The following is a 27,612-nucleotide window of genomic DNA, read 5'->3' on the forward strand; positions in this document are numbered from 1 at the left end:
TAAACATGGTTTTATGAACAAAGGGCACAAGTTTATTGTAAATAAAATGCTAAATATTTACATTTATAATTTTTATTGCACAACTATGAAAAAGTGTACAAAATGAGGATTCGGATGTCTAAAATGACATTACCAACATTTTATCATAAGACAATAAAATTAACTAGTTTGTATTAACTAGGATGTTCATTATGACAATATTCAATTAATAGTATTATTTATATATTTCGAGAAGTAAATAATGTTATATACAAGGAAGATATAGTGGAAGTTCAACCGGGAAATTATATTTCAAGAGGTAGGTATAAAAAGATTATCTCAGGGCTAAGTAAATAGAGATATCATATAACACAAGATTAAAAATAATTATATGAATAGCTTAGCCAAGTTCACATGACAATAGCAGATATATAAAGACAAATTGCCATAGGGCAACATTTGTTAAGGAAGTAGAAACTTAATAATAATTCCAGACAATATCACTTTCATATTGATAGTTATTATGCAGATCCTTTGAGCCATTATTGAAATGCCAATGAGTTGACGGTGTCAAATCTAGCAACTAAAAACATTACTTGTTGGCTATATCATCACAAGCCTTTATTCTATGGATAGATTGAAAAACAATTCCTTTCTGCAATTAATTGAACATATTCAATCAGGATACATTATTCTATTTACTTAGTAATATAATTTAATAGTGACATTAACAACATACTATTTACAAGTTCGAATCATTTTCTCACCAAACATTTCTAGTCTTGCTTTATTAAGTTGACTCAGTAAAGTCACACAGCACAACACAGAATACACTCAACCATTCACTTTACGTAAGTAACTTAACTTTGTAATACCAGCCAGTACGGTACATTTTCTAATATTTTGAGTCCACTGCTGCATACATTGTCTAAGGATACTGTTAACACGTTTCCGACGTGTATTGCTAGCCTTTAGATGCCTTTAGTAAGAGTTCAGCACATGCAACACTTCAGTTTTGTACAACTCTTGCGTAAACACTGTTACATTGTTCACAAAGTTAATTCATTTGTCAATTTTCCATTGCTAAGCACTGTTCATCTTCTTGCCTAATATTTTTTAGATTGGAAGTAAGGAAATAAATTCGCTTGCATGACTAAGTGGAAGAAGTCAAATGGAAGGGAGAGGGCCTTGTTTAGATTGTAGTCGCGGCACTATTTTGCACTTTGATTCATCAAGCAGTCTTTGTAGTTGCAGTCACGTGTCCATTCACATCCTGAGAAGATATCTGGCCTAAAATGGAAAGGAGACAGACGGTCTTCTGGCTAGATTGTAGTCGCACTATCTTGCACTTTGATTCATCAAGCAGTCTTTGTAGTTGCAGTCACGTGTCCATTCACATCCAGAGAAGATATCTGGGCTAAAATGGAAGGGAGACAGACGGGCTTCTGGTTAGATTGTCGCACTATTTTGCACTTTGATTCATCAAGCAGTCTTTGTAGTTGCAATCACGTGTCCATTCACATCCTGAGAAGATATCTGGGCTAAAATGGAAGGGAGACAGACGGGCTTCTGGTTAGATTGTCGCACTATTTTGCACTTTGATTCATCAAGCAGTCTTCGTAGTTGCAATCACGTGTCCATTCACATCCTGAGAAGATATCTGGGCCCACCCTTTTCCCTCACTCAACTGAGAAGAGGGAACTAAGCTGAGTGTCGCGTCACAAGCGCGGGCGCGGCGCGTACGCATCGTACCGCGGAGCGCGGGGCGGGCGCCGCTACCTGCAAGCAAGAAACAAGCTATAATCTGGTCTGCGAGCACGTAGAATTTTGTCCAATGACCCCAAGCTACCCATCCTTATCGCTCGCGCGTAATTATGTTGCTGTCGCGCTCGCACACTCACTGCGGGCGCGCGTCGCGACATCAATATAATTACGCGCGAGCGTATAATATAATAAGGATGGGTAGCTTGGGGTCATTGGACAAAATTCTACGTGCTCACAGACCGGGCTTTAGAAACAAACGATGAAAATTGGCGTGGATTGTGTCATAAAAATGTATAATGTAAAGCCCAGTTTCCACCAAGGCGGAGCGGTGCGGAGACGAGGAGGTCGCAAGCAATACTGGGCTGTTAGTTTTTGATTTTTGTCAGTCGACGTTTCAAAATCGTTTGACTATACAACGTTGTAAGTATAGCAGTTTTCCAGCTACATACTTGCTTAGTGTAGGCACACACTGGGCGACACGCTACAGCGAATGCTCGGCTTGTCGCCCAGTGTGCGCCTACACTTAATTAAGCTGAGTTGCACCACCTTCGTTCGTTCGTTGGTTTCAGCCGAATGACGTCCAATGTAGGACAAAGGCCTCCTCTAAGGTTTTCTGCGCACCTGCGCTACCTTGACCGTAACTATAACGATAACCAGCGTTTTTTGTGTGGAGTTTGACAGATTTGTGACGTTTGTCAAAGTCAAAGTAAGATGGTGCAACCCAGCCTTAGTGCAGGACAGTTGCGACTGCCAGTTAAGCGGCTTACCTACAGTAGATTCTCTATGTTGCTAGTCAAAAAGGAGCTCTAACCTACCTGTAATAATGGTGTGGGTTTTTGTGACGTTTGTCAAAGTTAAAGTAAGATGGTGCAACCCAGCCTTAGTGCAGGACAGTTGCGACTGCCAGTTAAGCGGCTTACCTACAGTAGTGATGCTCTGTTGCTAGTTAAAAAGGAGCTCTAACCTACCTGTAATAATGGTGTGGGTTTTTGTGACGTTTGTCAAAGTTAAAGTAAAATAGTGCAACCCAGCCTTAGTGCAGGACAGTTGCGACTGCCAGTTAAGCGGCTTACCTACAGTAGTGATGCTCTATGTTGCTAGTCAAAAAGGAGCTCTAACCTACCTGTAATAATGGTGTGGGTTTTTGTGACGTTTGTCAAAGTTAAAGTAAAATAGTGCAACCCAGCCTTAGTGCAGGACAGTTGCGACTGCCAGTTCATGAAGCAGCTTACCTACAGTAGTGATGCTCTATGTTGCTAGTCAAAAAGGAGCTCTAACCTACCTGCAATAATGGTGTGGGTTTTTGTGACGTTTGTCAAAGTTAAAGTAAAATAGTGCAACCCAGCCTTAGTGCAGGACAGTTGCGACTGCCAGTTAAGCGGCTTACCTACAGTAGTGGTGCTCTATTGCTAGTCAAAAAGGAGCTCTAACCTACCTGTAATAATGGTGTGGGTTTTTGTGACGTTTGTCAAAGTTAAAGTAAAATAGTGCAACCCAGCCTTAGTGCAGGACAGTTGCGACTGCCAGTCATCAAGCGGCTTACCTACAGTAGTGATGCTCTATGTCAGGGTTTCCCAATTTTTTTTTGCCAAGGAACCCTAATTAATTATACTTTTCCTAGCGGAACCCTACTTTGATATGGAAATTTAAATGAAAAACAATAAAGTTTTTATGCAATTATTTGTAAACAAGTCGGTGCGCGCGAACAACGTCGGTCACGAAACGTGGGTTAATATTTTTTACGGAACCCTTGCGGCCTTTCCACGGAACCCCAGGGTTCCGCGGACCACCTTTCGGGAAACACTGCTCTATGTTGCTAGTTAATAATAATTAACTTTTAAAAAAAATAAAACCGACTTCAAATGCGTGAACACAAAAAAAAAAACTAAGAATTAAAAATATTGCGTATAAAAAAGTTCATCCCCAATTTTCCACCCTTGGGGGTGAAATATTTTCTTCAAATTCGCATGAAACCACCATTTTGATAATACCTATTCAACAAAAAAATAATCGTTCAAATTGGTTTATAATCGGCGGAGATATTGCGTATAAAAAAGTTCATCCCCAATTTTCCACCCTTGGGGGTTGTTTTTTTATTATTAAATTTAAATGGGACCACCCTTGAGGTATTACCTATACGCCGAAAAAAGATTTGTTCAAATCGGTTCATAATTGGCGGAGTTATCGCGTAACAAACATGGAAAAAAAACATACGGGTCGAATTGAGAACCTCCTCCTTTTTTTGAAGTCGGTTGAAAAGGAGCTCTAACCTACCTGTAATAATGGTGTGGGTTTTTGTGACGTTTGTCAAAGTCAAAGTAAAATAGTGCAACCCAGCCTTAGTGCAGGACAGTTGCGACTGCCAGTTCATGAAGCAGCTTACCTACAGTAGTGATGCTCTATTGCTAGTCAAAAAGGAGCTCTAACCTACCTGTAATAATGGTGTGGGTTTTTGTGACGTTTGTCAAAGTTAAAGGAAAATAGTGCAACCCAGCCTTAGTGCAGGACAATTGCGACTGCCAGTCATCAAGCGGCTTACCTACAGTAGTGATGCTCTATGTCAGGGTTTCCCAATTTTTTTTTGCCAAGGAACCCTAATTAATTATACTTTTCCTAGCGGAACCCTACTTTGATATGGAAATTTAAATTAAAAACAATAAAGTTTTTATGCAATTATTTGTAAACAAGTCGGTGCGCGCGAACAACGTCGGTCACGAAACGTGGGATAATATTTTTACGTTCCGCGGACCACCTTTCGGGAAACACTGCTCTATGTTGCTAGTCAAAAAGGAGTTCTAACCTACCTGTAATAATGGTGTGGGTTGTGTGGCCACTGCTGCGGGTAGGAGTCCGGCCAGCGCGGCGAGCTCAGCGCCGGGTTCGCGACGCCCGCCGACATTGGTGGGGCTGATACGTTTGTTGCTATACTACTACCTGGAATTTTAAAGTTTTGAAGATTAGTAAGAGGAGTGTGAAAAGATACTCATTGGGGGACAGTATAATTTCCTTGTAGGATCATCATAATAATTTTCAGTTATAGGAAATAGAAATATTTATTTGTCTTTGAATAGGGTGTACAGAAGGTCGATAATAACAAAATATGATCATCCAGCCATCAACAATAGCATGCAAATATATCGTAGAAATATTAATGTTACTTATATGGATTATGGACGTCCACTGCTGAACATAGGCCTCCCATCCTTGTAGGATGCACGATTTGAATTTTACTAATTTTGAAATATTATTACGTTATTTTTTCTGTTCAGTCCAATCAAAAAGTTTAAGCTAAAAAAAATGCCCACACTCCATGTTGAGTCAATGAGGGCTATCGTTTTTATACTTAACAGTTGGCACCCCTGGCGATTGACAGGACCTTACTCTACAGTGGCGCCATCTTGATGAGTGTAAATGCGATAGTCCTCCTACCACTTTATCGCTCACAAGTTGGTGCCACTGTCTTCGTGACTAGCAAGTGACAGGACCTTACTCTACAGTGGCGCTAACTGGTGAGCGCTAAAACGATAGCCGTCATTGATATTTATTGTTATTTGTAAAGAACTGATGACTGAAAGCCAAGATATGCTGACTCAGTAAAAAAATCTACTCAGTTGTGACTACACATGTGTTAGAGGAGTTCAGGAAGATATTTTTTCCGTAGCATTGTAACTACATACAATAAACTAACGCTGAAATATGAATCGCTGCTTTTATTGCGCGATCACATGAATCACATTAATAATCACCATTCAAATTCTTTTTATTTCTTCGCTACGTCTCGTCTATGCAAATTATTAAATTAAATATTAACATCCTGTCTCGGCACTTGTAGTTAAGATAGTCAAATTCTCAGAGATTGAATTCTGAGGGCCTAGTGTGAGTTTATAGTTCCAAAATACTGAACTGTTCTATCCATGACATTAACAGCGTGGCGCCACCGTCAACACCGGATCGCTGGTTCCGATTTTTGCCATGTTGGAAACCATATAGTTGAACGATGGTAGCGCCCTCCTGTCAGTTCAGTGTGGGTCATCTATATGTCAACGTGAAATTGTGAACTCTGTCAGTTTATAATATAACGCGTTAGATTGTAAACTAACAGTGGGTTAGGTTAGGTTAGATTGTAATTTAACTACGTCAGATTATAATCTGACGGAATTCACAATTTTACGGTGACATATACATCAAACGCGCTTAGTGAGCGCGTCAAAAAATGACATTAAATGTATGACAGATTGTACAGCGCCCCTAGCGGGAAACGTTAAAAAACTAAAATTTTCATACATTTTTTAAACGCGGTCACTAGTGAGCGCGTTTGATGCAAACAAACTCACTCCACAGGTGAGATTTCGGTTATATTGAGATTCTGCTATTTTGATAATCTAATATTTTAAGAATCTGATATTTTGAGAATTTGATATTATGCGAATAAAGGATGCAGACCAACCCCCTTACTAATAAAAAGTTACACAGTTGTTGAACACTGTTTTAAAGTGACATTTCCATACTAAACGTCACTTTAAAACACTGTTCAACGAGCGTGTAAGTTTTATTAGTAAGGGCACAGAATAATAATAAGTACTACGTACAGAAGTTTTACTTCGCGTAGGTATTTAAAAAAATGTATACTCAATGTCATTAACAATATGGTGTAATTTAGCCTGTCTCAAGAGTCAAGCACCATTTTGTTGACAAACGTCAGTGATCGGCACTGCGCCGAAGCTATAGGGCTGACTTCGGTAAATGGCGGAGGAAATACATGATTTAGCATGAATTATCATGAATAATATTAACTACTTATTTACCTCTCAGTGTCTTGAGGCAACTTAAAATAGTACATTCTGTGTTTTTATTATTATTTAGGCAGTTAAATACTGCACAGTATTTAATACACCATTTTCTTTATTTTCTTCCATCATACACAAGAATACGCGTGCGTGAGTCAATGTTCGCTCGTATGTGAGGCCTTGTCGAATAGTATCCTGTAGATGGGCCATCGTGCGTGTTTTGTTTTCGATGTAAACTCGCGGAGATGAACAGGCCTGGTAAGAGGGCAAGAGTTTCCCTATCTGAAAAGGAAGCATAGTTACCCGGCGGCGGCTGGTAGGGCGCGGGCGGCTGGTAGGGCGGCGCGTAGTAGGGCGGCGGCACCGACACGTTGTGCACCACGCCCGCCGTCAGCACGCCGCCCACGCCTGAGACGCCAGAAACACCCGCCACCGACCCCACCGGCTGCTGCTGTGGAATAGAATAAAAGTAGTTTTTATTGATACACACAAGAATATTGATCTAACTCAAGTGCAATGAATATAAAACATAAAAAAAATCGACTGCTATTTTTAACCGACTTCAACAAAATGTAGTTCTCAATTCGATTGGTATGTTTTTTTAGTTACTTTTAGTGTATTTAATTAAAAAAACAAGAATTTAGTGGCAGGCTTAGCCCTTCTTACAGAAGGCCCCACGATAATCCGCGAGCTGCCGCAAATAATTTTATTAACCACTAGCTTTTTCTCGCGGTTTTACCCGCGTAAATTTCCCACTAGCGTCTTCCGAACGACAATGCTGCATGACTGCTAGCAGAACGATGACGTTCGAAAAACGCTAGAAAAGGCCTTACAGAAAAACTTTATCAAGCGCTTATTCCACCCTACAAAAACCGGGATAAAAACTATCCTTATTATCTTTGAGTCTCCTTGTCTCTGTGCCAATAATTTTATTGAATCAGTGGTTTAAAGGTGAAATGCAACAGGCAATGTCTACGCATCTTTCTCGACTCGCCTTCCTTCTGCTCACATCACTAAGCGCGCCGGAAGCCAGCCACAACACTACAGCGGTCTGTGCAAGCAGCGACCACTTGGACTTCGAGAACACGCACCTCTGTATGTCTTCTTTACGAGCGACCAGTAAACATTATACAGTCCACTATATTTTATTTGAAGACCCTACTCAACAGGCAGTTTATGTAAACTTACCGGATAGTAGTTATAGTAGTTATGCTGCTCGGGCTGGTCGTGTATGGGCACGGTGATGAGGTTGGTGCGGCGGGTGCGGTCACCGCCCGCGCCCGTACCCGGCCCGCGCGGGTCGTTCGACGTCGGCGCCATCTGGGGAATTAAAGGACTCTACATTAGATCAGAATGGTCAGAATTTGTCGGCCGTTTGGTGTAGTGGTTCTAAACGGACTACTATTCCGGAGGTAGCGGGTTCGATTCCCGCACAGTACAAACATTTGTGTTCATGAACATATTTGTTTGTATTGGACTGGGTGTTTTCTATGTATAATAAGTATGTATTTACAAAAAAAAAAAGTATTTAAGTATGTTTATATCCGTTGTCTAGTACCCATAGTACAAGCTTTGCTTAGTTTGGGACTAGAACCGCAGTGTTAAATGTCCAAGGATATTTATATTTATATACAGGGTGACTTTTGTATCAGTATCCAAATTTTTTCCTGACATTATGTATCGTTTATAGATGACATTTTTAATAAAAAATAGGTAGGTCAAATTTTAACATCAACTATTTTTTTCCTAACCAATTAATCACGTAGTGTGGTTACCGCGCTTAGCGCGTAAACATTTTGCGGGAGAGCTGGTCGAGCGGAGAGCTGGCAACGTGTGGCAACGCTCGACCGGCCGGCCTGGCCGCGCAGGCGCGCGGCGCTTCAATCAGTCGCCCGCGCAACCCATTACGAGACGCGCGTATCGATGCGCGCGCCGATCGTTCCGTCGTGCGGTCAACGTAACGATGTATTCGCAGCGCGAGTGTTATGAAATGATTCGGTGCTACATTTTAAGTGGAGAGAGTTTGAACCGGGCCCAGAGGAATACCTCGACTTCGTAACCAAGGACTAAACCCAACAGTGCCAAACCGGTGAACGATTTTAGCGGCAAACTGAAGCGAGATCCGCGAGCAAGTAGGTAAGTACCTACACGAGACGCGAAGTGCGAAATGACACTGTAGTTTTAAATAAACTCAAAGACAATGTACAAAAGCGTGCAAGTCTGTCTGGAGAAAAATGGTATGCACTTTGGGCAATTATTAAAATAACTACTCATAATTTGTTAGTTTGTTGTTAGGTTAGGTAGGTTTAGTAAGCAATCTCAATTATTGCACATGAAAATAACGATAAATACCCCCGAATAGGTACACAAGAAAACTAGTGTTACCGCTCTCGGTGATTTTATTTTCTTTTTGATAGCGTAGTAATTATTGTCGTAGGTATTTAATTTTTCTACCATAAATTAGTAAGTCTGTTTAATTAAAACTAATTACCACTTTGAAATCTTTTGCATTTTGACGGTCCTAAGCCCGTGAAAGTATGAAGGGAAAATCGACAACTTATAAATCGTATCGCAATGAATGAAATGCGGCGCGGGCAGGCGCGTACGTGTGTGCGTGCGTAAGCGAGTGAGCCGTGACCACGGTGTAAGTGTTTTTTTAGACTGTTTCTGGGTGCTTTATTTTGACATTTTTGTACTGGACGATACAAAAATAAAAAATACGTGTTTTGTCTTTCGCTTCATAGATTATTATATTAAAATTTGGATACTGATACAAAAGTCACCCTGTATATTTATATTAGAAGTGAGGAGATCTGTAGGAGAACCAGAGTGACTGACATAGCCCGCAGAATTGCTAAAATCAAGTGGCAGTGGGCGGGGCACATAGCTCGTAGAGCTGATGGCCGCTGGGGCAGGAAAGTTCTTGAGTGGCGACGAGCCGAAAGACGTAGCGTGGGCAGGCCTCCCACTTGGTGGACCGACGATCTGGTGAGGGTCGCGGGAGGTTCCTGGATGCGAGCAGCGCAGGACCGGTCTTTGTGGAAATCTTTGGGGGAGGCCTTTGTCCAGCAGTGGACGTCTTTCGGCTGAAACGAACGAACGAACATTAGTTAGCAGTGGATTATAATGCCGGCTGTACATTACGAGAGCCCACGAGACAGGCCGAGTGCGAGAGAGTACTCGGGAGCTCTCGCGGTGTCTCGCTGTCGCTCGCTCACTCTCGCGGTGTCTCGCTGTCGCTCGTTCACTCTCGCTCCCGTGTTCGCATATAAGATTGTCTCGAGACATTCGGGACAATCTGGGATTTCTCGGACGAGTGTACAGCCGGCATAAACAGAATGTGGACAATTCCATGTCTTTGATTATATCAAAATATTGTAATAAACTGATATCTGCACAGGTTATAATACAGTTTATCAGTAACACATTAGTAAATAAAAATCTTGCTTAAACACATGAAAGTACGACACTATATCGTAGATAGGGTTTTAGATTCTATGAATATTTAAATGAAAACTATTTTTTTTTGTACTATAGGCAGGAGTTCCAGCTACCCATTTCCGATGTCATCTCGTTCTTTTGCAAAGAATCATCATTTGATGAGAGTGAGAAAAAATACAGAAATGGGTACCTGGAACTGTGGCCAATGCCCAATAAACACGTCCAGTCGTCCACTATCAACAATCTAAGGTAATTTAAAAAATCCAGTTAAATAAATATAAATAACTTACAGATAAAGGTTTCACAATGGCCACAGAACTGGTTGAAGGTGGTTCAGGATCAGGCTTGACGTCACCAGCTGCCGAAACGTGTCTGTGGTTGATGTGGGCTTGCAGGTCTCTCTGTACATGAAAATGAACACATTTTTTTACAGTAATTCACACAGAGAAGTCCTGGATGGATGGACGCAGGCCGCTACTAGTCGATCAACATGGAAATCATTGGGGGAAGCCTATGTTCAGCAGTGGATGTCCTATGGCTGAAATGATAATGATGATGACAGAAAAGAGAATTTATTAATATTAAATGTAAAAATCATTTTACTAATAATTAACTTGCCTGTGAAAGATATGTTCTCCTGCATCCTGTGTTCCCATATCGAGTCCCAGAATGAGTGCACATGTAAACTGTGCCGAGACCAGTCTGTTCAACTCGCAATACCTGCAACAAACATGAAAGATTTATAATATAAGGCCCGTGTTAATAGTTTTTTAGTTTAACTCTGGTTATTGACTGAAAAAAGAAGTACCTTTTCTCTACATCTCGGACAGTGAGTGTGCTCAGATCTTGCACATGATAAGCAAAACACATGTTTGCACGGTATCTGTAAAATAATAGTTATCATTTTAAAAAAGATAATGTTTCCGAGATCATTTATGCATAATAATATAACTTTCATTGTAAAATAAAATAATACCACACAAAACTCACCATACGTCCATAAATAAGAATAGGTTTTGAGCATATATCACAGCAATAGATCATGGGGTTCAGAACTTTCTCCCCGATTAGGTTTGCACGGTGGCTCCAATCGAGACGCAACATTGGCTCTGGGGGGCCTCGTTGTAGAGTTGTGAACACTGGGGCTTCCAGCTGAGATATGTCCGACGGTACTTCCACTGTGGACATAATTATTCACATGTGCAATATTCAACGAGTAATGAGACTCAATATTAGTATCTGATAACATTGGGCTGATCAAAGGATTATCAAATAATTACGCAGATAAAACGAAGATAACGCTAACTGGAAATGTTTGTATTCACTAATTGACTCATTTTGTATACAAACACAAAAACAACACAAATGGTATTAAATTTTGCCTTGAAATAAAATTGTTGTAGATGATTACCATATAATTCATGACATAGCTTGTAAACTACTAGTATTACTTACATTTTGGCGGCTCGGCCTGCTCAATTTCTTCTTTAGGTTCTTCAGTGACCACTTCTTCTTGATCTTGCGAAGTTTCTTCTACAGAGCATTCCTCTTCGTCACTAGACATCACTTTGGGCACTTTCTTGCCCCTGCCTCGGCCTCGGCCTCTGCCCCTACCACGGCCACGGCCTCGGCCTCGACCACGAGCATTTCTTTTCTCGTTGTTCATTTCAAGATGATAAAAAAGATGTAAAATGTAGTGTTGGCTTCCTAACCTCTTACGAAATAGATTTTACAAGAACTCTTGATTACTTTATAACGTACACAGAAAGGAATATTTTATTAATTAATAACGGTCTATGCCATACTTTATTCGTATTTATCACAAATAATCACAAAATTACAAAAAAATCTCTGCCCAAAAGAATCTAATCTACCTTAGGGATGAGCAATATGTATTTTCATTCAATTACTTGTTCAATTGTATTTAATCGATATAGTGAATCGATTATCTGCAAGTAATGAGTTGAATCAAAATATTTTGTATTTCATTTAGACCAACATTAGGCTCTTACTTAACATAAAATATATGATATGCTTGTAGTCCAGATTTTTTTAAAACATTTCTTTAACTTATTGGAAAAAATTGTCTGCAATTCAAAATTTAGTACAATTTTTGTAATTAGCTGTTGAAGAGCTAGACTGTGTCTTACTTAACGATTTTATGTCATATGCTCATGCACGCACACAGCGATCTATGTAGTGAACGAGCCGGGTGAGCACACAGCCTACCCCAGAATGGTCCAGTGCCCACCCCATAAAATCTTAGAAATAGTAAATCTACATACTTTATGTCCTTGAGCTTGAGACTAAAACCCTGCCCCCCCCTGCTTCAGGGCTTTTCACGTTTTTTTTTCCGTAGCTGGCCTGTTGGTAAAACGAATGAAAATAACGAGATGCATATTTATGTTAATTCGATAACACCGGCTTGAATAGTTCAATTAATTTTTAAATAAAAAATAAGTAGGGCATCACTAAAAGTGGTTTTGAGTTCGGCGTTTCATTTAAAGCAGAAATTACTTTTATGAAAATATAAAAATATACAATCTTATCTATCTTCACATTTATAATTATGAGTTAAGATTAAGCAAATAATTTATTATTAGTTTTCATTGTAAAATATTCTTTTTTTATTAAAACAGCGTAAATAATCTACTTTTATGTATATTAATTCAGTAGAACGGAATGGGTAAAGTTGTTGATGACATTGTTGACATAAAAACAGTTGACATCAACAAAAAAATCCGGATTTGCCGGTCATGGAATTTTAAAAACGCCCTAAATAATTTAAAATAATGACTGACGATGGCTAAATCTACGTTACAGGTTCCTTCTGTGAGTAGAAAGATTTGTATTTCTTATAGTTTAAATTTATTAGAATCGCTAATGAATATTTTCGAATGGTTCGTTTTTAAAGGCACCACCTATCTTATAGTTTCAATTTTGATGATAAATACTCAATTAATTAAAGACGAATCGCTTTTTTAAGATGGAACTACCACAATAGTTAATTCTCCATAAATTCTTTTAACGCTACACTAACATCATTCATTTCTAGGGGTAGGTAACCTAAACGTATCGTTTCTCAAAAGTTACAGCACAGGTAATTTCTGAAACTATGTTTTAAAATTACCTACTGTAATATTATATCCAATATACAGTACCTACCTACCTCCTTTCACGTTCTCTCTGTTCACGGTTTATTTCTCAGTTAGGTATTATCAAATCATCAAATACCTACCTAGGACCTAGGTAGGGTGATTGCTATAGTAATTAGCCTGTACATAGCAGGCCGCTACCAATCGATCAATGTGGAAAGCATTAGGGGAGGCCTATGTTCAGCAGTGGACGTCCTATGGCTGACATGATGATGATGATGATGATGACATAGTTATTGGCATATTGGATTGTTAATACGTAAGAGACAAAAATATTTACTACATTGGACTGCGTATCGCTCAGAAAAAATATTTGTCTCTTACTCTCAATAACTTCCATTAGGCTTGTTTCTTTTCATTTTAGGCATGTTGGCCAATAACTATGTATTGGCTAATTACTATAGCGATCACCCTATCAATCAAATTTAAACTTCTCTATTAAATAATTTTATAATATATTTACATAAACTTAAAATTACTAAAAAACTAAAATTTAAAAATTACTATAATTAAAACTATTTACAAAATAAATAACGAATTAAATAAATTTTCTTATCAACATAATCTAAGTATACTAAAAATGACTATGGTTACCTAATGAAAAAATAATCAATGGGTCAAGAGATGATTTTTTCTTCCAAAGTATTCCTACAGAACCCTACTACAACTCCTTACTTTAGTCTTCTGTTTTTAAAGACTAGAGTTAAATATTAAAATAGTGTTAATAATATACTTGTCTGTTGTATTATATTATGATTAGGTGTTTATCCAAAGTGATGTTCCAAAATTCATAAGGTCAATGTCATTGACCTTTTTTCAATGTATGAATGATGTAAAATTCTGATGATTGTTTTTAAAAAAGCTCATTTACATAACTTCTTTCATATTATTTTTGCCACTGTTAGGGAAGGAATTTAATCTGAACCCAGTGCTGAGAAGCTATCCAGTAATTTAGTCAGTTTCATACTCAAATAGTTAATAAGTAGCACATTTATATTTTTAATTCTAAATACACATAGTTTACTTTGGTAAACTGAAATAAAAATAAATCCATGTAATAAATGCTTTACCAATACATAAAAAAAACAATTAAAATTATTTATAATAAATAATAATAAATAAATATTTAATTTATTGATTATTTCAACTATATTATTATCCATCAATAAAGTATTCAATTCCATCAAAATGAATTTCCTTTTGAGTAATGGAAAACTATATGTACCTATAATGATATCAGCATGGTTTTATGCTTAAAATATTCTTTTAAACTGACAAAACCAAAGTCACCTTTGCTCAGTATGTGTAAGGTTTATTGGCATCACTTGAATGAGCTAATAATTGCTTAAAACTGAAGTAAACTTTTGACAAAAAAAGATTACTCATTTAAAGACAAAATTAAAAACATGGAATCATTAATCTTTATCTTCATACACATGTTCTTACAGACTGTTAATATATCTTACTGTTGTCATAGCTTTAAAGTATTTATAAGAGTGATTTATTTGTAATGTTGCCAATTCAGTTTACCAAACCAACAAAGAAAGAGCAAATCTCTCCATGACATCAACTCTCTAATGAGCTGTGGGCGTAAGTAACGCAAGTTCAACGATACAGCGCGAATCACCAAGAATCTTATTTAATTCCACATAAGGTTCAAATTTGAAATGTTTTTAAGCTAGTCTAATGTGTCTAAATTCAGTTAAATTGCCCGTGTTAGTACAGTGAACCGCAATATAAATTAGCAAGTCACACTATCATATTTCTATGACGATAAGGAATGTTATGTCTTCCAGGCCACTTATGCTCCTCTAGAATGTCCCGGTTTCCGAAATGGATATGACTCTGAATATTGAATAAGGAAATCTATTATTGTCGCGGTTTTCGTTGTTTTCGCGGTGGCTTCGTTATCTGAAATTCTGATAATGCTCGATATCAAAACGGCAATCATGTCTAATTCGATACTTAGCATAAAGGCGAGATACTTAGGTAGGTACTTTCTAGATATCTGATACATATTTTGCTTATCAGGTTCTTATTAAATTCTGGATTTGTCAATAGATATGCAGCTCAACCGATAAGGACGTATAGGTACGTACGAGTGTAGTGCAGTGACTTGTGAAATGTCCGTAAATAGCCAGGATATCGGCGGTCGTCGTGTTACGCAAGTTGCGTATTAACTCTTCGCTGACTGAGTAATGAATGTTAGGGCTGGGAAATGAGCTACGAAAATTATCCAAATGTCTATTAAGTAAAACCATGTTGGGTAGAATCATAGAAGATCCTCGCTATGTGCTATCTGTTCCTGATTTTAAGGGTTGAGACTTTAAGCGCGTTTTTCATCGTCATAGCTAAGGTTTTCCTTCATCATCATCATCATTTCAGCCATAGGACGTGCACTGCTGAACATAGGCCTCCTCCAATGATTTCCAGATTGTCCGGTTGGTAGGGAAATGCATCCAGCGCCTTCCTGTCTACCTCGTGGGTGTGAGTTTTGTTTATTCTAAAATCATTCTGGTCTTATTTTGCTATTTCCAATGCCTTTTAATGCGTCTCCAAAGTGTAAAATATTACATGGGACAAGTCAAAGACTATCTCCAGTAATCCATCATTTCCAAACATTATCAGTTCGCTTCAAATAAAATAATCCATCACCGTGACGGACGGTATTCTTTAACGAAATGGCTGTCAAGCTTTGTTCGCCTCTTCGAATAACGTACACCTTGCAAATAAAGTATCGCCTCAGAAACGTTAGACGCAGCTCTATTGCTGCTGGCAAGCAACGCGGTCATGGCCGGTTGTCGCACCGCCTGCTGTGACGTTCCTCGGTGGACCTGTGTAAGGGCTAGCGACACTGGGATGAGAAGACGCGTTCAGATTTCACAACGCGGTTTACCGACACAGATGCTGTTTATTTAAGAATATTAGTTATTTGAATTGCACAAATTACTAATAGTCCCGTTAGCCCATCGTACTAAGCTTGTGTTACGAGTGGGCTCACAACAAAAGTCAAGCGGGCGGGATACGAACCCGCGTTCCTCGGATTTCGAGTCGGCTAGTCTGACCCCTTTACCATTCGCCTATCGTGTCTTTATGGTTTACGAAAATCAGTATCAAATTCTGCCCATTAATGATGAGCCTTATGCAATGCTTAGCGTGTCTGCTATAAAATGCAACAATAGTTTTTTTGACAGCCCTAAACGCAAAAAAAGTTTAAGCCGCTGCCAAAATGCGTCCTTTGAATTGGTGTTATTTCGGGTAACCATTGCTCCCGCAGCTACACGACAATCTCCATGTTACCTGTTTGGCATTGGCTGGTGCTGTTTTAGAAACGCGCACGTTACGAGAATATGAGCCGGGAAAATTGTAGTCGACGACGGTAGTGTTTAATAAACATCTCGGTTGTTTTAAGGGGTAATTATACTCCCACGTAGGCTTACGTAACGTTTCGGATTAGCTTGTTGATGGGAAGAATCGCGGTCAGGGCCGGTTGTCGCACTTCTATGATATTTTGTGTTTGGGAAAATAAGATAAGCCATTTGAAGATAAAGAATACTGAACATCTGAAAATTATTTGAAGCCGAATTCTTCTCTACTTCATTATTTTGTTACTGCAAAAAGAAACGGGCAGTTTTACGGTTTACTCCACGTCGCCCTTTACTACATTAATATCTAAGTCTAGCCTTACATCTACATCTAATATGGAAAGAAATCTGCTTCACAGATAACGTTTTATGCAAAATTCATAAGGATTTATATTCATGGCGGAATAATCATGCCATTTTATTGTTTACTAGCTGTGCCTGCTACTTTGTTCGTGTGGATTAAAAAAAACCAGTTAGCCAAGATGTCGATTCAAGCCACGATAGCCCAACGGTGAAGGTGTCGGACTGGCCGACTCGAGATCTGAGGAACGCTGGTTCGATTCTGCCGCCGCTGGACTATTGTGGGGAACCCACTCGTAAAACACGGATATATTTAGATTACCACAGTGTGAGTGGAAACTATTAGTAATTTGTGCAAAACATTATTAAAAAAAAACTTTTTACTTAATATAACTTTAGTAAAGACTAAAGTTAAAGATAGATGCATTTATGTACAGCATGGACGCTGTATGGGTATGGTCCGAATGCCTTCGTGGATTTATCTAATGTCGTGACCGTCTAATCAAGTGAGGTTGCGGGACCTATGACTTTATCTACAGTTTGCATACTGTTGTTAACTCTTATTCTTATCTTTCTTTCCTTTTCAGAGTTCCGTACAAGTTTTCCAAAAGACTCGTAACCTGGACAGGTCACGTGTGAGAAACACGTGTCTCATTTGCTCAGAAATTCATTGGATGAACTTGATTTTTGGTAGAATGATGTTTAGTGATCCAATGAAGAACGATCAATAGGACACTTTCTATTAAAGATACATTTTAGGCCTATCGGCATCATTCCTATATTACGATGGCTTAAATAGTTAATTAGTCATACATGGTGTATGACTCGCAACCTTAAGTTTGCCGTTTTTTTGAGCCAAGTGGCAGTCTGTCAGAAGAGTGACTCTGTTCTGACTGACAATCACAAAAAACCTCTATCCTCTATCACCACTTGGAACAGAATATTCTGAAAATATCTTGTGGAAAAAATATGTAAAATTTTCTTTTTCTAAGAATTCCCATCATTCAATCACCCCGTTTAGTGCGATAACCTTCGGTGCTAAGCGGGAAAATCGCTAATGGTTAGTAAAGTAAAAATAATTTTGGCAAACATATCCCACTTCCTTGAACTAGTCGAATACCCGTGTTATTCTACATTTTCTTGAAATAAACCAGGAATAACAGCTAACACGCGATTTTTATTTTTGAAAATGTTGTTAATTTAGTTTTTGCGCATTTACACATATTATTCTTCTGTTACTTACTTGTTTGTTCGTGATTAATGATTACTTCGATTAGGCCAACGTTGACACCGGTATGTAAAAAAATACCAGAAGGAGAGTAAATCGCAGGTAAATAATTACGAAACGTGATTCTTGTGTCGCCAGCATGTATCTTTTTTCATCTTGACGGCTGTTTGATTCAGATCTAGCCATCGAATCCTTTCGTAAATTCTTAAAAATATAGTTTTTAGTGGGTTGCTCTTTACCAGTCATGCACGAACATAATTAGAGACGTTAACACTGATGATAGGACTCTTAAACAAACTGGTAGTAGCACAGTGAAACATGGAGAGCTTAAAATGCTCAGGAGTACACTAACGGATGTTGTTAGAGATTGGTTAGAAAGAAGTTCTCTACAGAAGTACTTAAAGCTAAAAAGATAAACGGAGGCAGTGAGCTTCAAATGTAACATTTGTTGCAAAATAAATTACCGGTAGTATTTAGCATTAACAATGCTCATGTTATTAATAGATTATACCTTCATTAGAACTATACATAGCTTAGTTGTGAAACCATTGTTTACTACGTTTCAAATGTCACAAGATACCAAAGTCATAGATACGACGCTTGTTGCATTTAGCCGTGCATTAAATCTGGTTCTAACTGGATATCGCAGTGAATAGTTCTAAGGTGAGGTAAGGTGCAGTGCCCTCCTTTTACCTTCAGTAGGTGGCCGAGAGCCTGTGGAACCCTGAACGCGTTCACGAACCCGCTGTTTGTTTGTATCTATCACTTTATTTTGTTTAGGTGTGCACATTTTGTAACCGACTAAACCAGTTTCAAATGAGTAGGCTGACAAACATTCTACCATAAGGTTGCAATCTACATTTAAATAGATTACTTCTTGTCTCAGTATTCTTCATTTGTATCTTTTCGTAGTTTCCAAACCCTCAACCAATCCCAATTTTATTTCCCCAACTTGAATATCACAGATTAGCATTGATAATTTGATATTTTCAGTTTTGAAGGTTGTTTTAGCAAAAACGTTGGACCATTTGTTGGAGATACATACGCGCTATTTTGTTCAACATGTGGAATATCGGTCGCAAATTCATTCAGAAAAATGGAGTAAAGTATGCATTGACACAATTGCGCAGTGCGACACCTGTGTTACTATGCTTTCATGAATATAACTATGGGTGGAAGGAGGAGGGAGGGACAAACAATAATTGTAACCGGTTTTAGCCGCTTTTTTTCTGTTTTCGTAAAGACAGCTGCTTGTATAAGCGCTTACTCACAACAATCATTCATAGATTGTTCAAAAATTGCGTCGGGGTTTTTCACGAAATGGGATTTCAGGTGCGGCACAAGTGGAACATGTATACTTACATAAGTGAAATTTTGTATCTCATTATGTGTTATGTAGAAAATATTTTTCGCAGTAATTAATAAGCTCCAAGTATTGATTGCGAATACCAATATTTGCGAAGGTGGCAAAGGCACGCCATTGTCATGTTCGGCTGAATCTCGATTATCGTGTTATTTACAAACAAACAAATGTAGAATTGCCTTCGTGTAGTAGAACAATACGCGGCCTTTGGAAACTAGGGCAGTAACCTATTCCCTTAATTTAAAATTCAAACAGCTCCGACTTGCAAAGATTGCTCTGTGCACTCAACGGATCTTTGCCGGTGTCTTTTGAATCCGAGAGTAATTGAAACAGAACTTTTCCAATGTTTACTTGTGGAATGTTTACTAAGCTTACTTTGGAAAGTTGAAGCAGTCGAACAATTAAATGACCAATTCAACAAAACATCTTATTCGGCTACTTATTGTGATTCTATGAAATCTGCTGTAGTGGTGAGTAGCAGCAAGTATGTAATTTGTGGCAACTGTCAGAACAAGAAATGAATTCACGTTATTTTACAAATTCGTAGTTTTAATATTCTTTAAGATACGTAGTTTAAGATAGTTGACAAAATACTAGACACGACATTTTGATAATAAAGCAGTCAGACGGTGCTTAAAGTGCATTATGACCTGTTCTGGCTCTGGATTGTGCAATTTCTGATGCAATAACAAGTAAAATTGCTTTGCCAAAGATAATTTCTCATTAACGTCTGTTATTTCATTGAACGTGATCATTTAATCTGGAAATTGCAACGCTTAACTCATAATCTTAAAATGAGGGAAAACTTTTGGAAAAGTTACTACAAAACAAATGCCATCTGTTTTCGTTTTATGTGAGCCTGAACTCTACAAAAAGGTGACAAAACTGGAGTAGGTATGAAATTCATAATTCTGTTATCAGGGGCACATAAGTAGTTCAAGTAGATTCAGTGTTTATGATTCGCATACGCGATCGATACCATATGACATTGACCTACTGTTTTATTTAATTATTTTATCGCTTTTATTAGCTTTCCATTTTTTTCGTCCTCTTTTGGGGCTCAATAATATTGTAGCATTGTTTCAGTAAAGTCCATGTCATCTAAAATAATTTATTGTAGCTCATGTGTTACTATTTATTCCAGAATGTATTTTATTTTCCTTGTTGTGGGTTGATTGTCCTCTAAAGATTTCATGATTCTTGAATTTTGATCCTTTGCTCTCATACATTTTTATTAGATTCTTGGGGTGCATTTAATCGGAGGTGATTTTATTACAAAATGAGATCCCCGTCAATCATTTGGACCTTTGACTTTTTGACCGGTCGTTCTTGGGCCAATAAACCTAGGATATTTCTAGAAGATTCTTTATTTTGTGTCCTTCTGATTGTTATTATCACATATTAGTCCGTCGTTGCTGAATGGCTGTGCATTATTTGTTACAAATTCAATTCCTTTTTTACGTCAGTGTTTGGGGCTTTGTATAGGAACTACTTGATTTTTTATCACGGTAGTGTAGATAGTTGAGCGATTAAGGTCGATAGTTTTAAATTCACCATAATCCTTGACCCATAAAGCGTCAGTGGTGCGCGACAGTCTGTTTAGCTTCAGTAAATATTGGCATGCTCGTGGAACACCCATCAACTATCTATAGTCTCCTGTGAATTCATCTGGTATAGTGAGCTTGGGTATAAAAGAGAATCAGAAATTGACGGAGTTATTGAATTTGATTCAGTAAGGTTTGAACGTATATTGCTTTCTTTTGGAATTGAGAATTAACGTGAATTGACAGCAAAATCGTAACTTGTCACCTTTTCTGTACAAAGTAATTATCGTAACTATGTGGTTGAGTAGAAGTAGTTGTAGAACAATGTTCTATGAATCTTGTTTCCTCATGATGCAAATTCTTTATAAATAGGCTCCTCTATATACAATTTTCGTGATAAACCGGAGCGTTCATTTACATAACAAGAGGTATTAATGTCTTCCTACGACCCATTTAAAAGTTTGCATGCACGTGTAAAGAGTTCTAGATTTTTCTAATGAGATTTATGTTGAGAGTAGGGATGATGCAATCTATTCAATGTGTTTTTCAAGTATTTTTGGTTCAATTGTTGATGCTAAAACAGCGAATGAGCTATTTTAACACAGACGATTTGCATAATATCGTGAGTTTTTAGTTTACCTATGTTCTTGAACTTTATCTATGCTATTTCAAAGACAGAGTGCGTTTTGGATTTTTGTAAATGTCTGGATGTTTGTAGGTGCTGATGTGAAATTGATACATCTACAAAATTCACTAACACATTTCATACTAACTAATTCTAGACTAGACCAACAACTGTATTAGCTTTTACCAAAACAATCCCTTGAATAAAAAGATAACTTATTTAAATAAAACTTCACGCATTTTGGCTAGAAAAACCACGTTGAATATTTATCATAGACTCGGAGTCCAACAGTTAACTGCGCAATAATATCTCGCGATTTGCGAAAACAAGTTTTGCACCAGTCCGATATCATGTTTAAAATGAACAAATTAGCATGGCGAATATAAAGAATATTAATCCAGTGGCGAATGAAATCCATGAACAATTTCCGGCCCGCCTCTAGTTATTTATAACGTTGAATTTTAATATGATAGCAGCTTTGCAAGAACAGACGCATGTGCTAACTGATTTCAGACTACATTCATGTCTTAATGGAACCAGGACGCTACATGACGCCGACGCTACTGGTAGCTGTCTTCCAAAAATGTTTGACTCAATATTCTTAATATGCTGTGAGTAATCTAATTGACTCAATTTTACTCGGTCAGCTCTGTTGAGTAACTAAGAGTAATATGTAGGAAGAGAGGTATACTTACACTAATGGATTTTATAGTTTTCATCTTGCTGACAACGCGGAACGATTCTATTCGTAGTTTTATATATTTACGCAATGGGGTACCTACGTAGTTAAGAAATATATTTTTGGTGCCCACGAGACTCGCGAACTAGCGATGTTCAAGGCCAAATCAATAGTAGGTACGATCCGCGAAATAGCCTCTCGAGCGCTGTAGTCGTAATAATACTGTATCTACGAATGAGCTAAAACTAATCTACGTACATTATTTTATGTCATGTTATCACGATATTCTGTTATGTTATTTTATACATCAGTCAGACCTGTTTAAAAGTTTAGACATTTTGTTTAGTTTTCAAAACAACACGTCCCATCACATCTCATCATCATTTTAATGCGGAGGTCTGGCAGTTGCTGTCACTCATTGAATATTAAATATTACAATTGCTAATGTATGGTTCAACGAAACCGCGGAGGTCTGGGCTGTCACTGAACAATGACGTTGACATTGAAGCTGCGTTGACGCCAGCCTTCCGGTGCGTAGGTCACACTGGAGCAGCCCAATGAATATACGAGAGAGCCACTTTAAAAACTATATTCGCGACTCGGCTCATAGAGCACATCCTTTTTAAACTTTCGTGTCCATGATGTCGTCATAAATTTAGAACATGCAGCCAAGATCTACCATTGAGCTTGTTTTTTTAAACGTGGGGTCACATGAAAGATTTCGGCAACTCTGCCAATTTCCGATGTGTGAATGTGTCTAAATGTCTATTACCTTTGTCCGCTGAAAGAAAAACGATCGTACTTTCTCGTAGACATGCGGAAATGAGGAGTCAGTCGAGGTCGCTTTAAAGTTCCTGTAAATACAGACACGGAAAGAGAATTGAATAATGTAATCGCGTTAAAATGTAAGAGTTAATTATTATGATGACTGTTTTTCAGGATTCTGCGCCACAATAGGAAAAACGTTGGACGTGATTCTCGAACGGTTGCTCTGTTGTTGACGTAACAAACTGTAGCCACAGAAAAAGTACTAGTACGGAACTGTACTGTACTGTATAACGGAAACTTAACAGAAACTGTTAAGATGTCAAAATCATCATGTCCTGCTGAGATGTCTTTTCCATTAAAATCTAATGATACGACTAAGACTACGAGATGCAAAAAGTTCTTAACTGCTCTCCAAATATTATTCTGTGTATGTTGGAGGACTTTGTCTTAGTGAATATCATTTGGATGAAACGAACGAACAAGTTGATGTATTGGGATCGGAAAACTTGTACAGGACCCGTTGCTGAAATCCGATTCAAGTTGATTGTTGCAAATTAAAAAATACTGCGCAAATGGGTATCGCCACGTGGCCGATTCAGTGGTGATAATACGAGTACGCTTACGTGGGGGCGGGTCTGAACAGATAGTTCGCATTTTTGACACAGTAAACAGATTGTCGACCTAGTTTCCAGCATTGTTCAGCGGACTTCAGCGCACGGCGTGCGCGGCGCATAGCCAAATCTATTTCGGATTTTTATCTGCGTGGTAGCGCTCGCGCAGTCTGCCCCGTCTCAATTTTTGCAATGTTTACAATTACCACGCGGCTTTCGGCCTGCTTCTGTGGGCCAATGAGTTTAATGATTTCAGTAAAAATAATTATTTCCTCATTCTTGTAAATTAGAGATGGCTATGTTACCGCAGTGGAGACTAAAAGACTTGCATCATCTACTTACCTACACTTACTTTAGTTAGTTGCTTTACCAATAAATTACTCATTTACCTTTTTCGAAATATAAGATTCTGCTAAATCATGAATATCATACCATCATCGTAAATCGTTTTACGATGATTAGGGGAACCTGTTGTACTTCGGCCAGTTTTTCGAATTTTGATTTTTTGAAAAATAATGGTGATAGTTAAACTTGTCTAGTGCAGTTATATTTAAAGATCATTTAATTAGCTACATAATTCATTCATAAAATTGTGTATAATTTTAAAAATTTGGGCATACTAGTTGCTAGAAAAAAAAAGGGAAAACTGTCCTAGGTACAACAAACCAGATGTACCTTGGACCGTGTACGTTGTACCTATTTAAATTTAAATAAATGCTTATATTCGCTTCAATTTGTTAATTTTCTGTTAAATTATTATTTGAAATACCAATTATTACAGTTATTAGCAACAATATCTAGGTAAAAGTATTTTTTAAAAAAGATCCTCATCCATATTTTTTGTACTAATTATTTTTCACAATTTTTTGGCAACAAATCACTTAAGTTTAAGCCGGCTCTCCAGTCCATGTTTAGCCTTACACAATCAACAAAAATATGACAATATTCAACATTTTTTCTAGAAAATTTTGGTGAATGTTGATATGTTATGTCGTGTAGGACAAAAACGCGCTGGAGTGGCTTTAACTTGCAATCTAGTTTTTTTTATTTCTTATCATTTAACATAAATTCTAGCAAAATATCCATTAAAACCGCTTTATCAACAAAAATAATGTTAAAAAAGTCATATGAAGATACATTAAACGTAAATTTAAAAAACATTAGAAATTAAAAATATATATATCAAAAACAGACTTTAAATTGCTATTTTGAGGTCTTCGGGGCATTGTTTCTATAACAGTATAATATGTTTTTTTTATTACAATAAAATTCTCATTAAAACATAATGAAAATCAGTGACCAAGGTACATCGCTAGTTGGGTGGTCAAGGTACAACATTACGACTACTTCACTTAATAAGCATAATAAACCCACTTCCATTTGAGCTTAGGATCTGAAACTCATATCGTCTAGTAGCTAGATATATAAAGATTATGTTCTAACTATAACCGTTTTGTCAAACATGCAACATTTTTCATAAATTGACATTAAGTAAAGCTCCAAAATCTCACTGCGTCAGTGTAAAATATTAAATTACCATTTTTTCTTGTACTTGCACGGCGTCGGCGAATCTTAGCTAACTTCACGTTAACGTTGACAAATGACGTATGTAATACCCTAGACAACTTTTCATAAAACCGCAAAATTTAAAAAATATATACAATTGTTTTAGGTACAACTCTGTCCAAGGTTCAACAGGTTCCCCTACAATTTACGGCACATTCTTGCAAATAACTTGAAAGTAAGTTGCATAAATTGTTATTTATTGAAAGGAAATGCCTGATATAAAATTATTGTAACAACAAATAAAGAAATTAATTAATTTATACATAACATCATTAACATTAATTTGAAATGGACCTGAGTCGCAATCAGGTAAGATACGGACTAATCACGCTTCCAATTTACCAATCCGCGTGATGTATTTTGAAGATTATTGTATAGAAATGATGTTTTGGAGCATATCCGCATCACATCCCAACTAATATTATAAATGCGAAAGTAACTCTGTCTGTCTGTCTGTCTGTCTGTCTGTCTGTCTGTCTGTCTGTCTGTTACGCTTTCCCGCTTAAACCTCGCAACCGATTTTGATGAAATTTGGCATAGAGATAGTTTGAGTCCCGGGAAAGAACATAGGATAGTTTTTATCCCGGTTTTTGAAACAGGGACGCGCGCGATAAAGTTTTTCTGTGACAGACAAAATTCCACGCGGGCGAAGCCGCGGGCGGAAAGCTAGTTTAGTCATAAAGAGCTACAAAAGATTCTGTACACAACAGTATAATTTAATTTTGCGATACCATTATAGTAATACTATTTAAAAGCACACTTATAATATAGTGTACTCTTTCGAATTGCTCGGCGCCTGTGCCTTGGAATCTTGTCAGGTTGTCTGGGGTTTGATCACTGCTAGAACACGTGGCATTACTGAGAACAGCAGCGCGTGATAGCACATTTTTTCTCAATTTTATTATACTCCCAGACTGACGCAATCACAGCAAGTTTTACAACACAATTGTTTACATTGTTATCTTTAAAAAATATATTTTCATTCTATTAATAAGGGCCTATCTGAATATCTATTGCTAGTTCGCAGTAAAGTTTTATCAAGCATAATATAACATATTTTCATGATAACGTCGGTTTCGGTGGTTTCCGCCTGGTTGGACGGCTGCCCAATTCATTTTAAATTTGCGTCAAATCCATTTGCGCGCGCTCCTGCTAAGTCGTAAAAATAAATTCTCTATAAAGCAACAAACGGTCAGCAGAACGTTCTATGAAGTATGAACGTTTCTGAAGGTGATAGGGAAACACATAATGCTTCGGGTTATAATCAGCAGGCGGCGTGGCAGGAGAATAAGAAGTCCACATAAATAAAATAATAGATTTTTCAGTCTTTAAAAACAGATCAAGCGATTATTAGGTGCGTGTTTGAATCAAAGTTATTCTGATGTGCTGACTATACTATCGTAGTAAAACCACACCGGGTGGTCCGAGTAAATGAATGATCACTAAATTATAAACTATCTAGCTGACTCTTCCCATTAACCCAGATAGTGCCTATCTGCATTCCTGTTGATTGTCAGTACAGTTCGACTGGATATTTCAGGCAGCTTATTTTCAGAATCTTTATAACTCGATAGAGCTTCTGAAAAATAGTTCCATTTTACTGCGCTGGCCTCAAGACTTCGGCCATCGTCATCATCATTTCACCCATAGGACGTCACTGCTCAACATAGGTCTTCCCCAACGATTTTCCATATTGACCGGTTGGTAGAGGCCTGATTCCAGGGTCTTTCTGCTACCTTTATGAGGCAGACTCCGATCGGGCTCAAAAACTTTAAATCCCATATCAAATCTACACTCCTTGGTTTCAGGTACTCAACCCTGCCTTGACTGTTGCGTGTGTGCCGTCCGATGTTAATTTGCTACGCCCGTAATTACTCAGTGGAAGACTGCGTGCGTTTTCTATCGGTGCCCCGCAAATTCCAAGTTCACCGGCCGATCCGATTTATGGAAAGGCCTATATCGCTCCAAGGTAAGAATTAACATTTGAAATGGTTAATTTTTGAAATTATTGATGATCTAACAATCCCCAAGGAACAGGAAATGTGCAGTTCCTCATTTTGGGTTCTTGCGTGACCGATTAGTTTTTTGTTTTTAAGTGTTACTTAACGAACCCTGTGTCCAAATCCCATGTCATTAAGAGGACGGGATGCGAATAATTCCAGGAATCCAATGCACCTTTCGGTCTCTTATGATACTCAACAGAAACTAATAGCAAAATACTATAATGCACGTAATGAAAATATTATAGGCGGCTATAATAAACAATATTAATACTTGTAGATATCGTGTAGTAGAGTCATGCCCAAAAGGATAACATTTAATACTTTTAATATCTTTTTGTTTATTTACACGATAATTATCACTGATAATATAATTATAGACTTCATAAATTGTCATTGTCATCATGAAAATAAATTGAACCTTGATTCGATCGAGT

General features: G+C 37.7%; 1 protein-coding gene and 1 long non-coding RNA gene across 2 annotated transcripts in view; one reads left to right on the forward strand and one right to left on the reverse strand.

Annotated features, from left to right (window-relative positions):
• Positions 1 to 31: 31 nt before the first annotated feature.
• Positions 32 to 11,846, reverse strand: LOC135088492 (E3 ubiquitin-protein ligase Hakai). Its single transcript, XM_063983317.1, has 9 exons — positions 11,427 to 11,846; positions 10,962 to 11,149; positions 10,780 to 10,854; positions 10,590 to 10,691; positions 10,262 to 10,372; positions 7,719 to 7,850; positions 6,834 to 6,981; positions 4,544 to 4,677; positions 32 to 1,754 (listed from the first exon to the last, which is right to left on the reverse strand). The coding sequence occupies exons 1-8, from the start codon at positions 11,635 to 11,637 to the stop codon at positions 4,544 to 4,546; spliced, it is 1,101 nt and encodes a 366-aa protein (XP_063839387.1). The 5' UTR covers positions 11,638 to 11,846; the 3' UTR covers positions 32 to 1,754.
• An 847-nt stretch (positions 11,847 to 12,693) lies between these two features.
• Positions 12,694 to 27,612, forward strand: part of LOC135088499 (uncharacterized) — a 39,114-nt gene continuing 24,195 nt past the window's right edge. The window contains exons 1-2 of the long non-coding RNA XR_010261048.1: positions 12,694 to 12,803; positions 26,984 to 27,144. This is a non-coding gene — a long non-coding RNA (uncharacterized LOC135088499). The remainder of the gene's footprint in view (positions 12,804 to 26,983; positions 27,145 to 27,612) is intronic.

Source organism: Ostrinia nubilalis, chromosome 4 (assembly GCF_963855985.1).
Source record: "Ostrinia nubilalis chromosome 4, ilOstNubi1.1, whole genome shotgun sequence".
Classification (NCBI taxonomy): domain Eukaryota; kingdom Metazoa; phylum Arthropoda; class Insecta; order Lepidoptera; family Crambidae; genus Ostrinia; species Ostrinia nubilalis.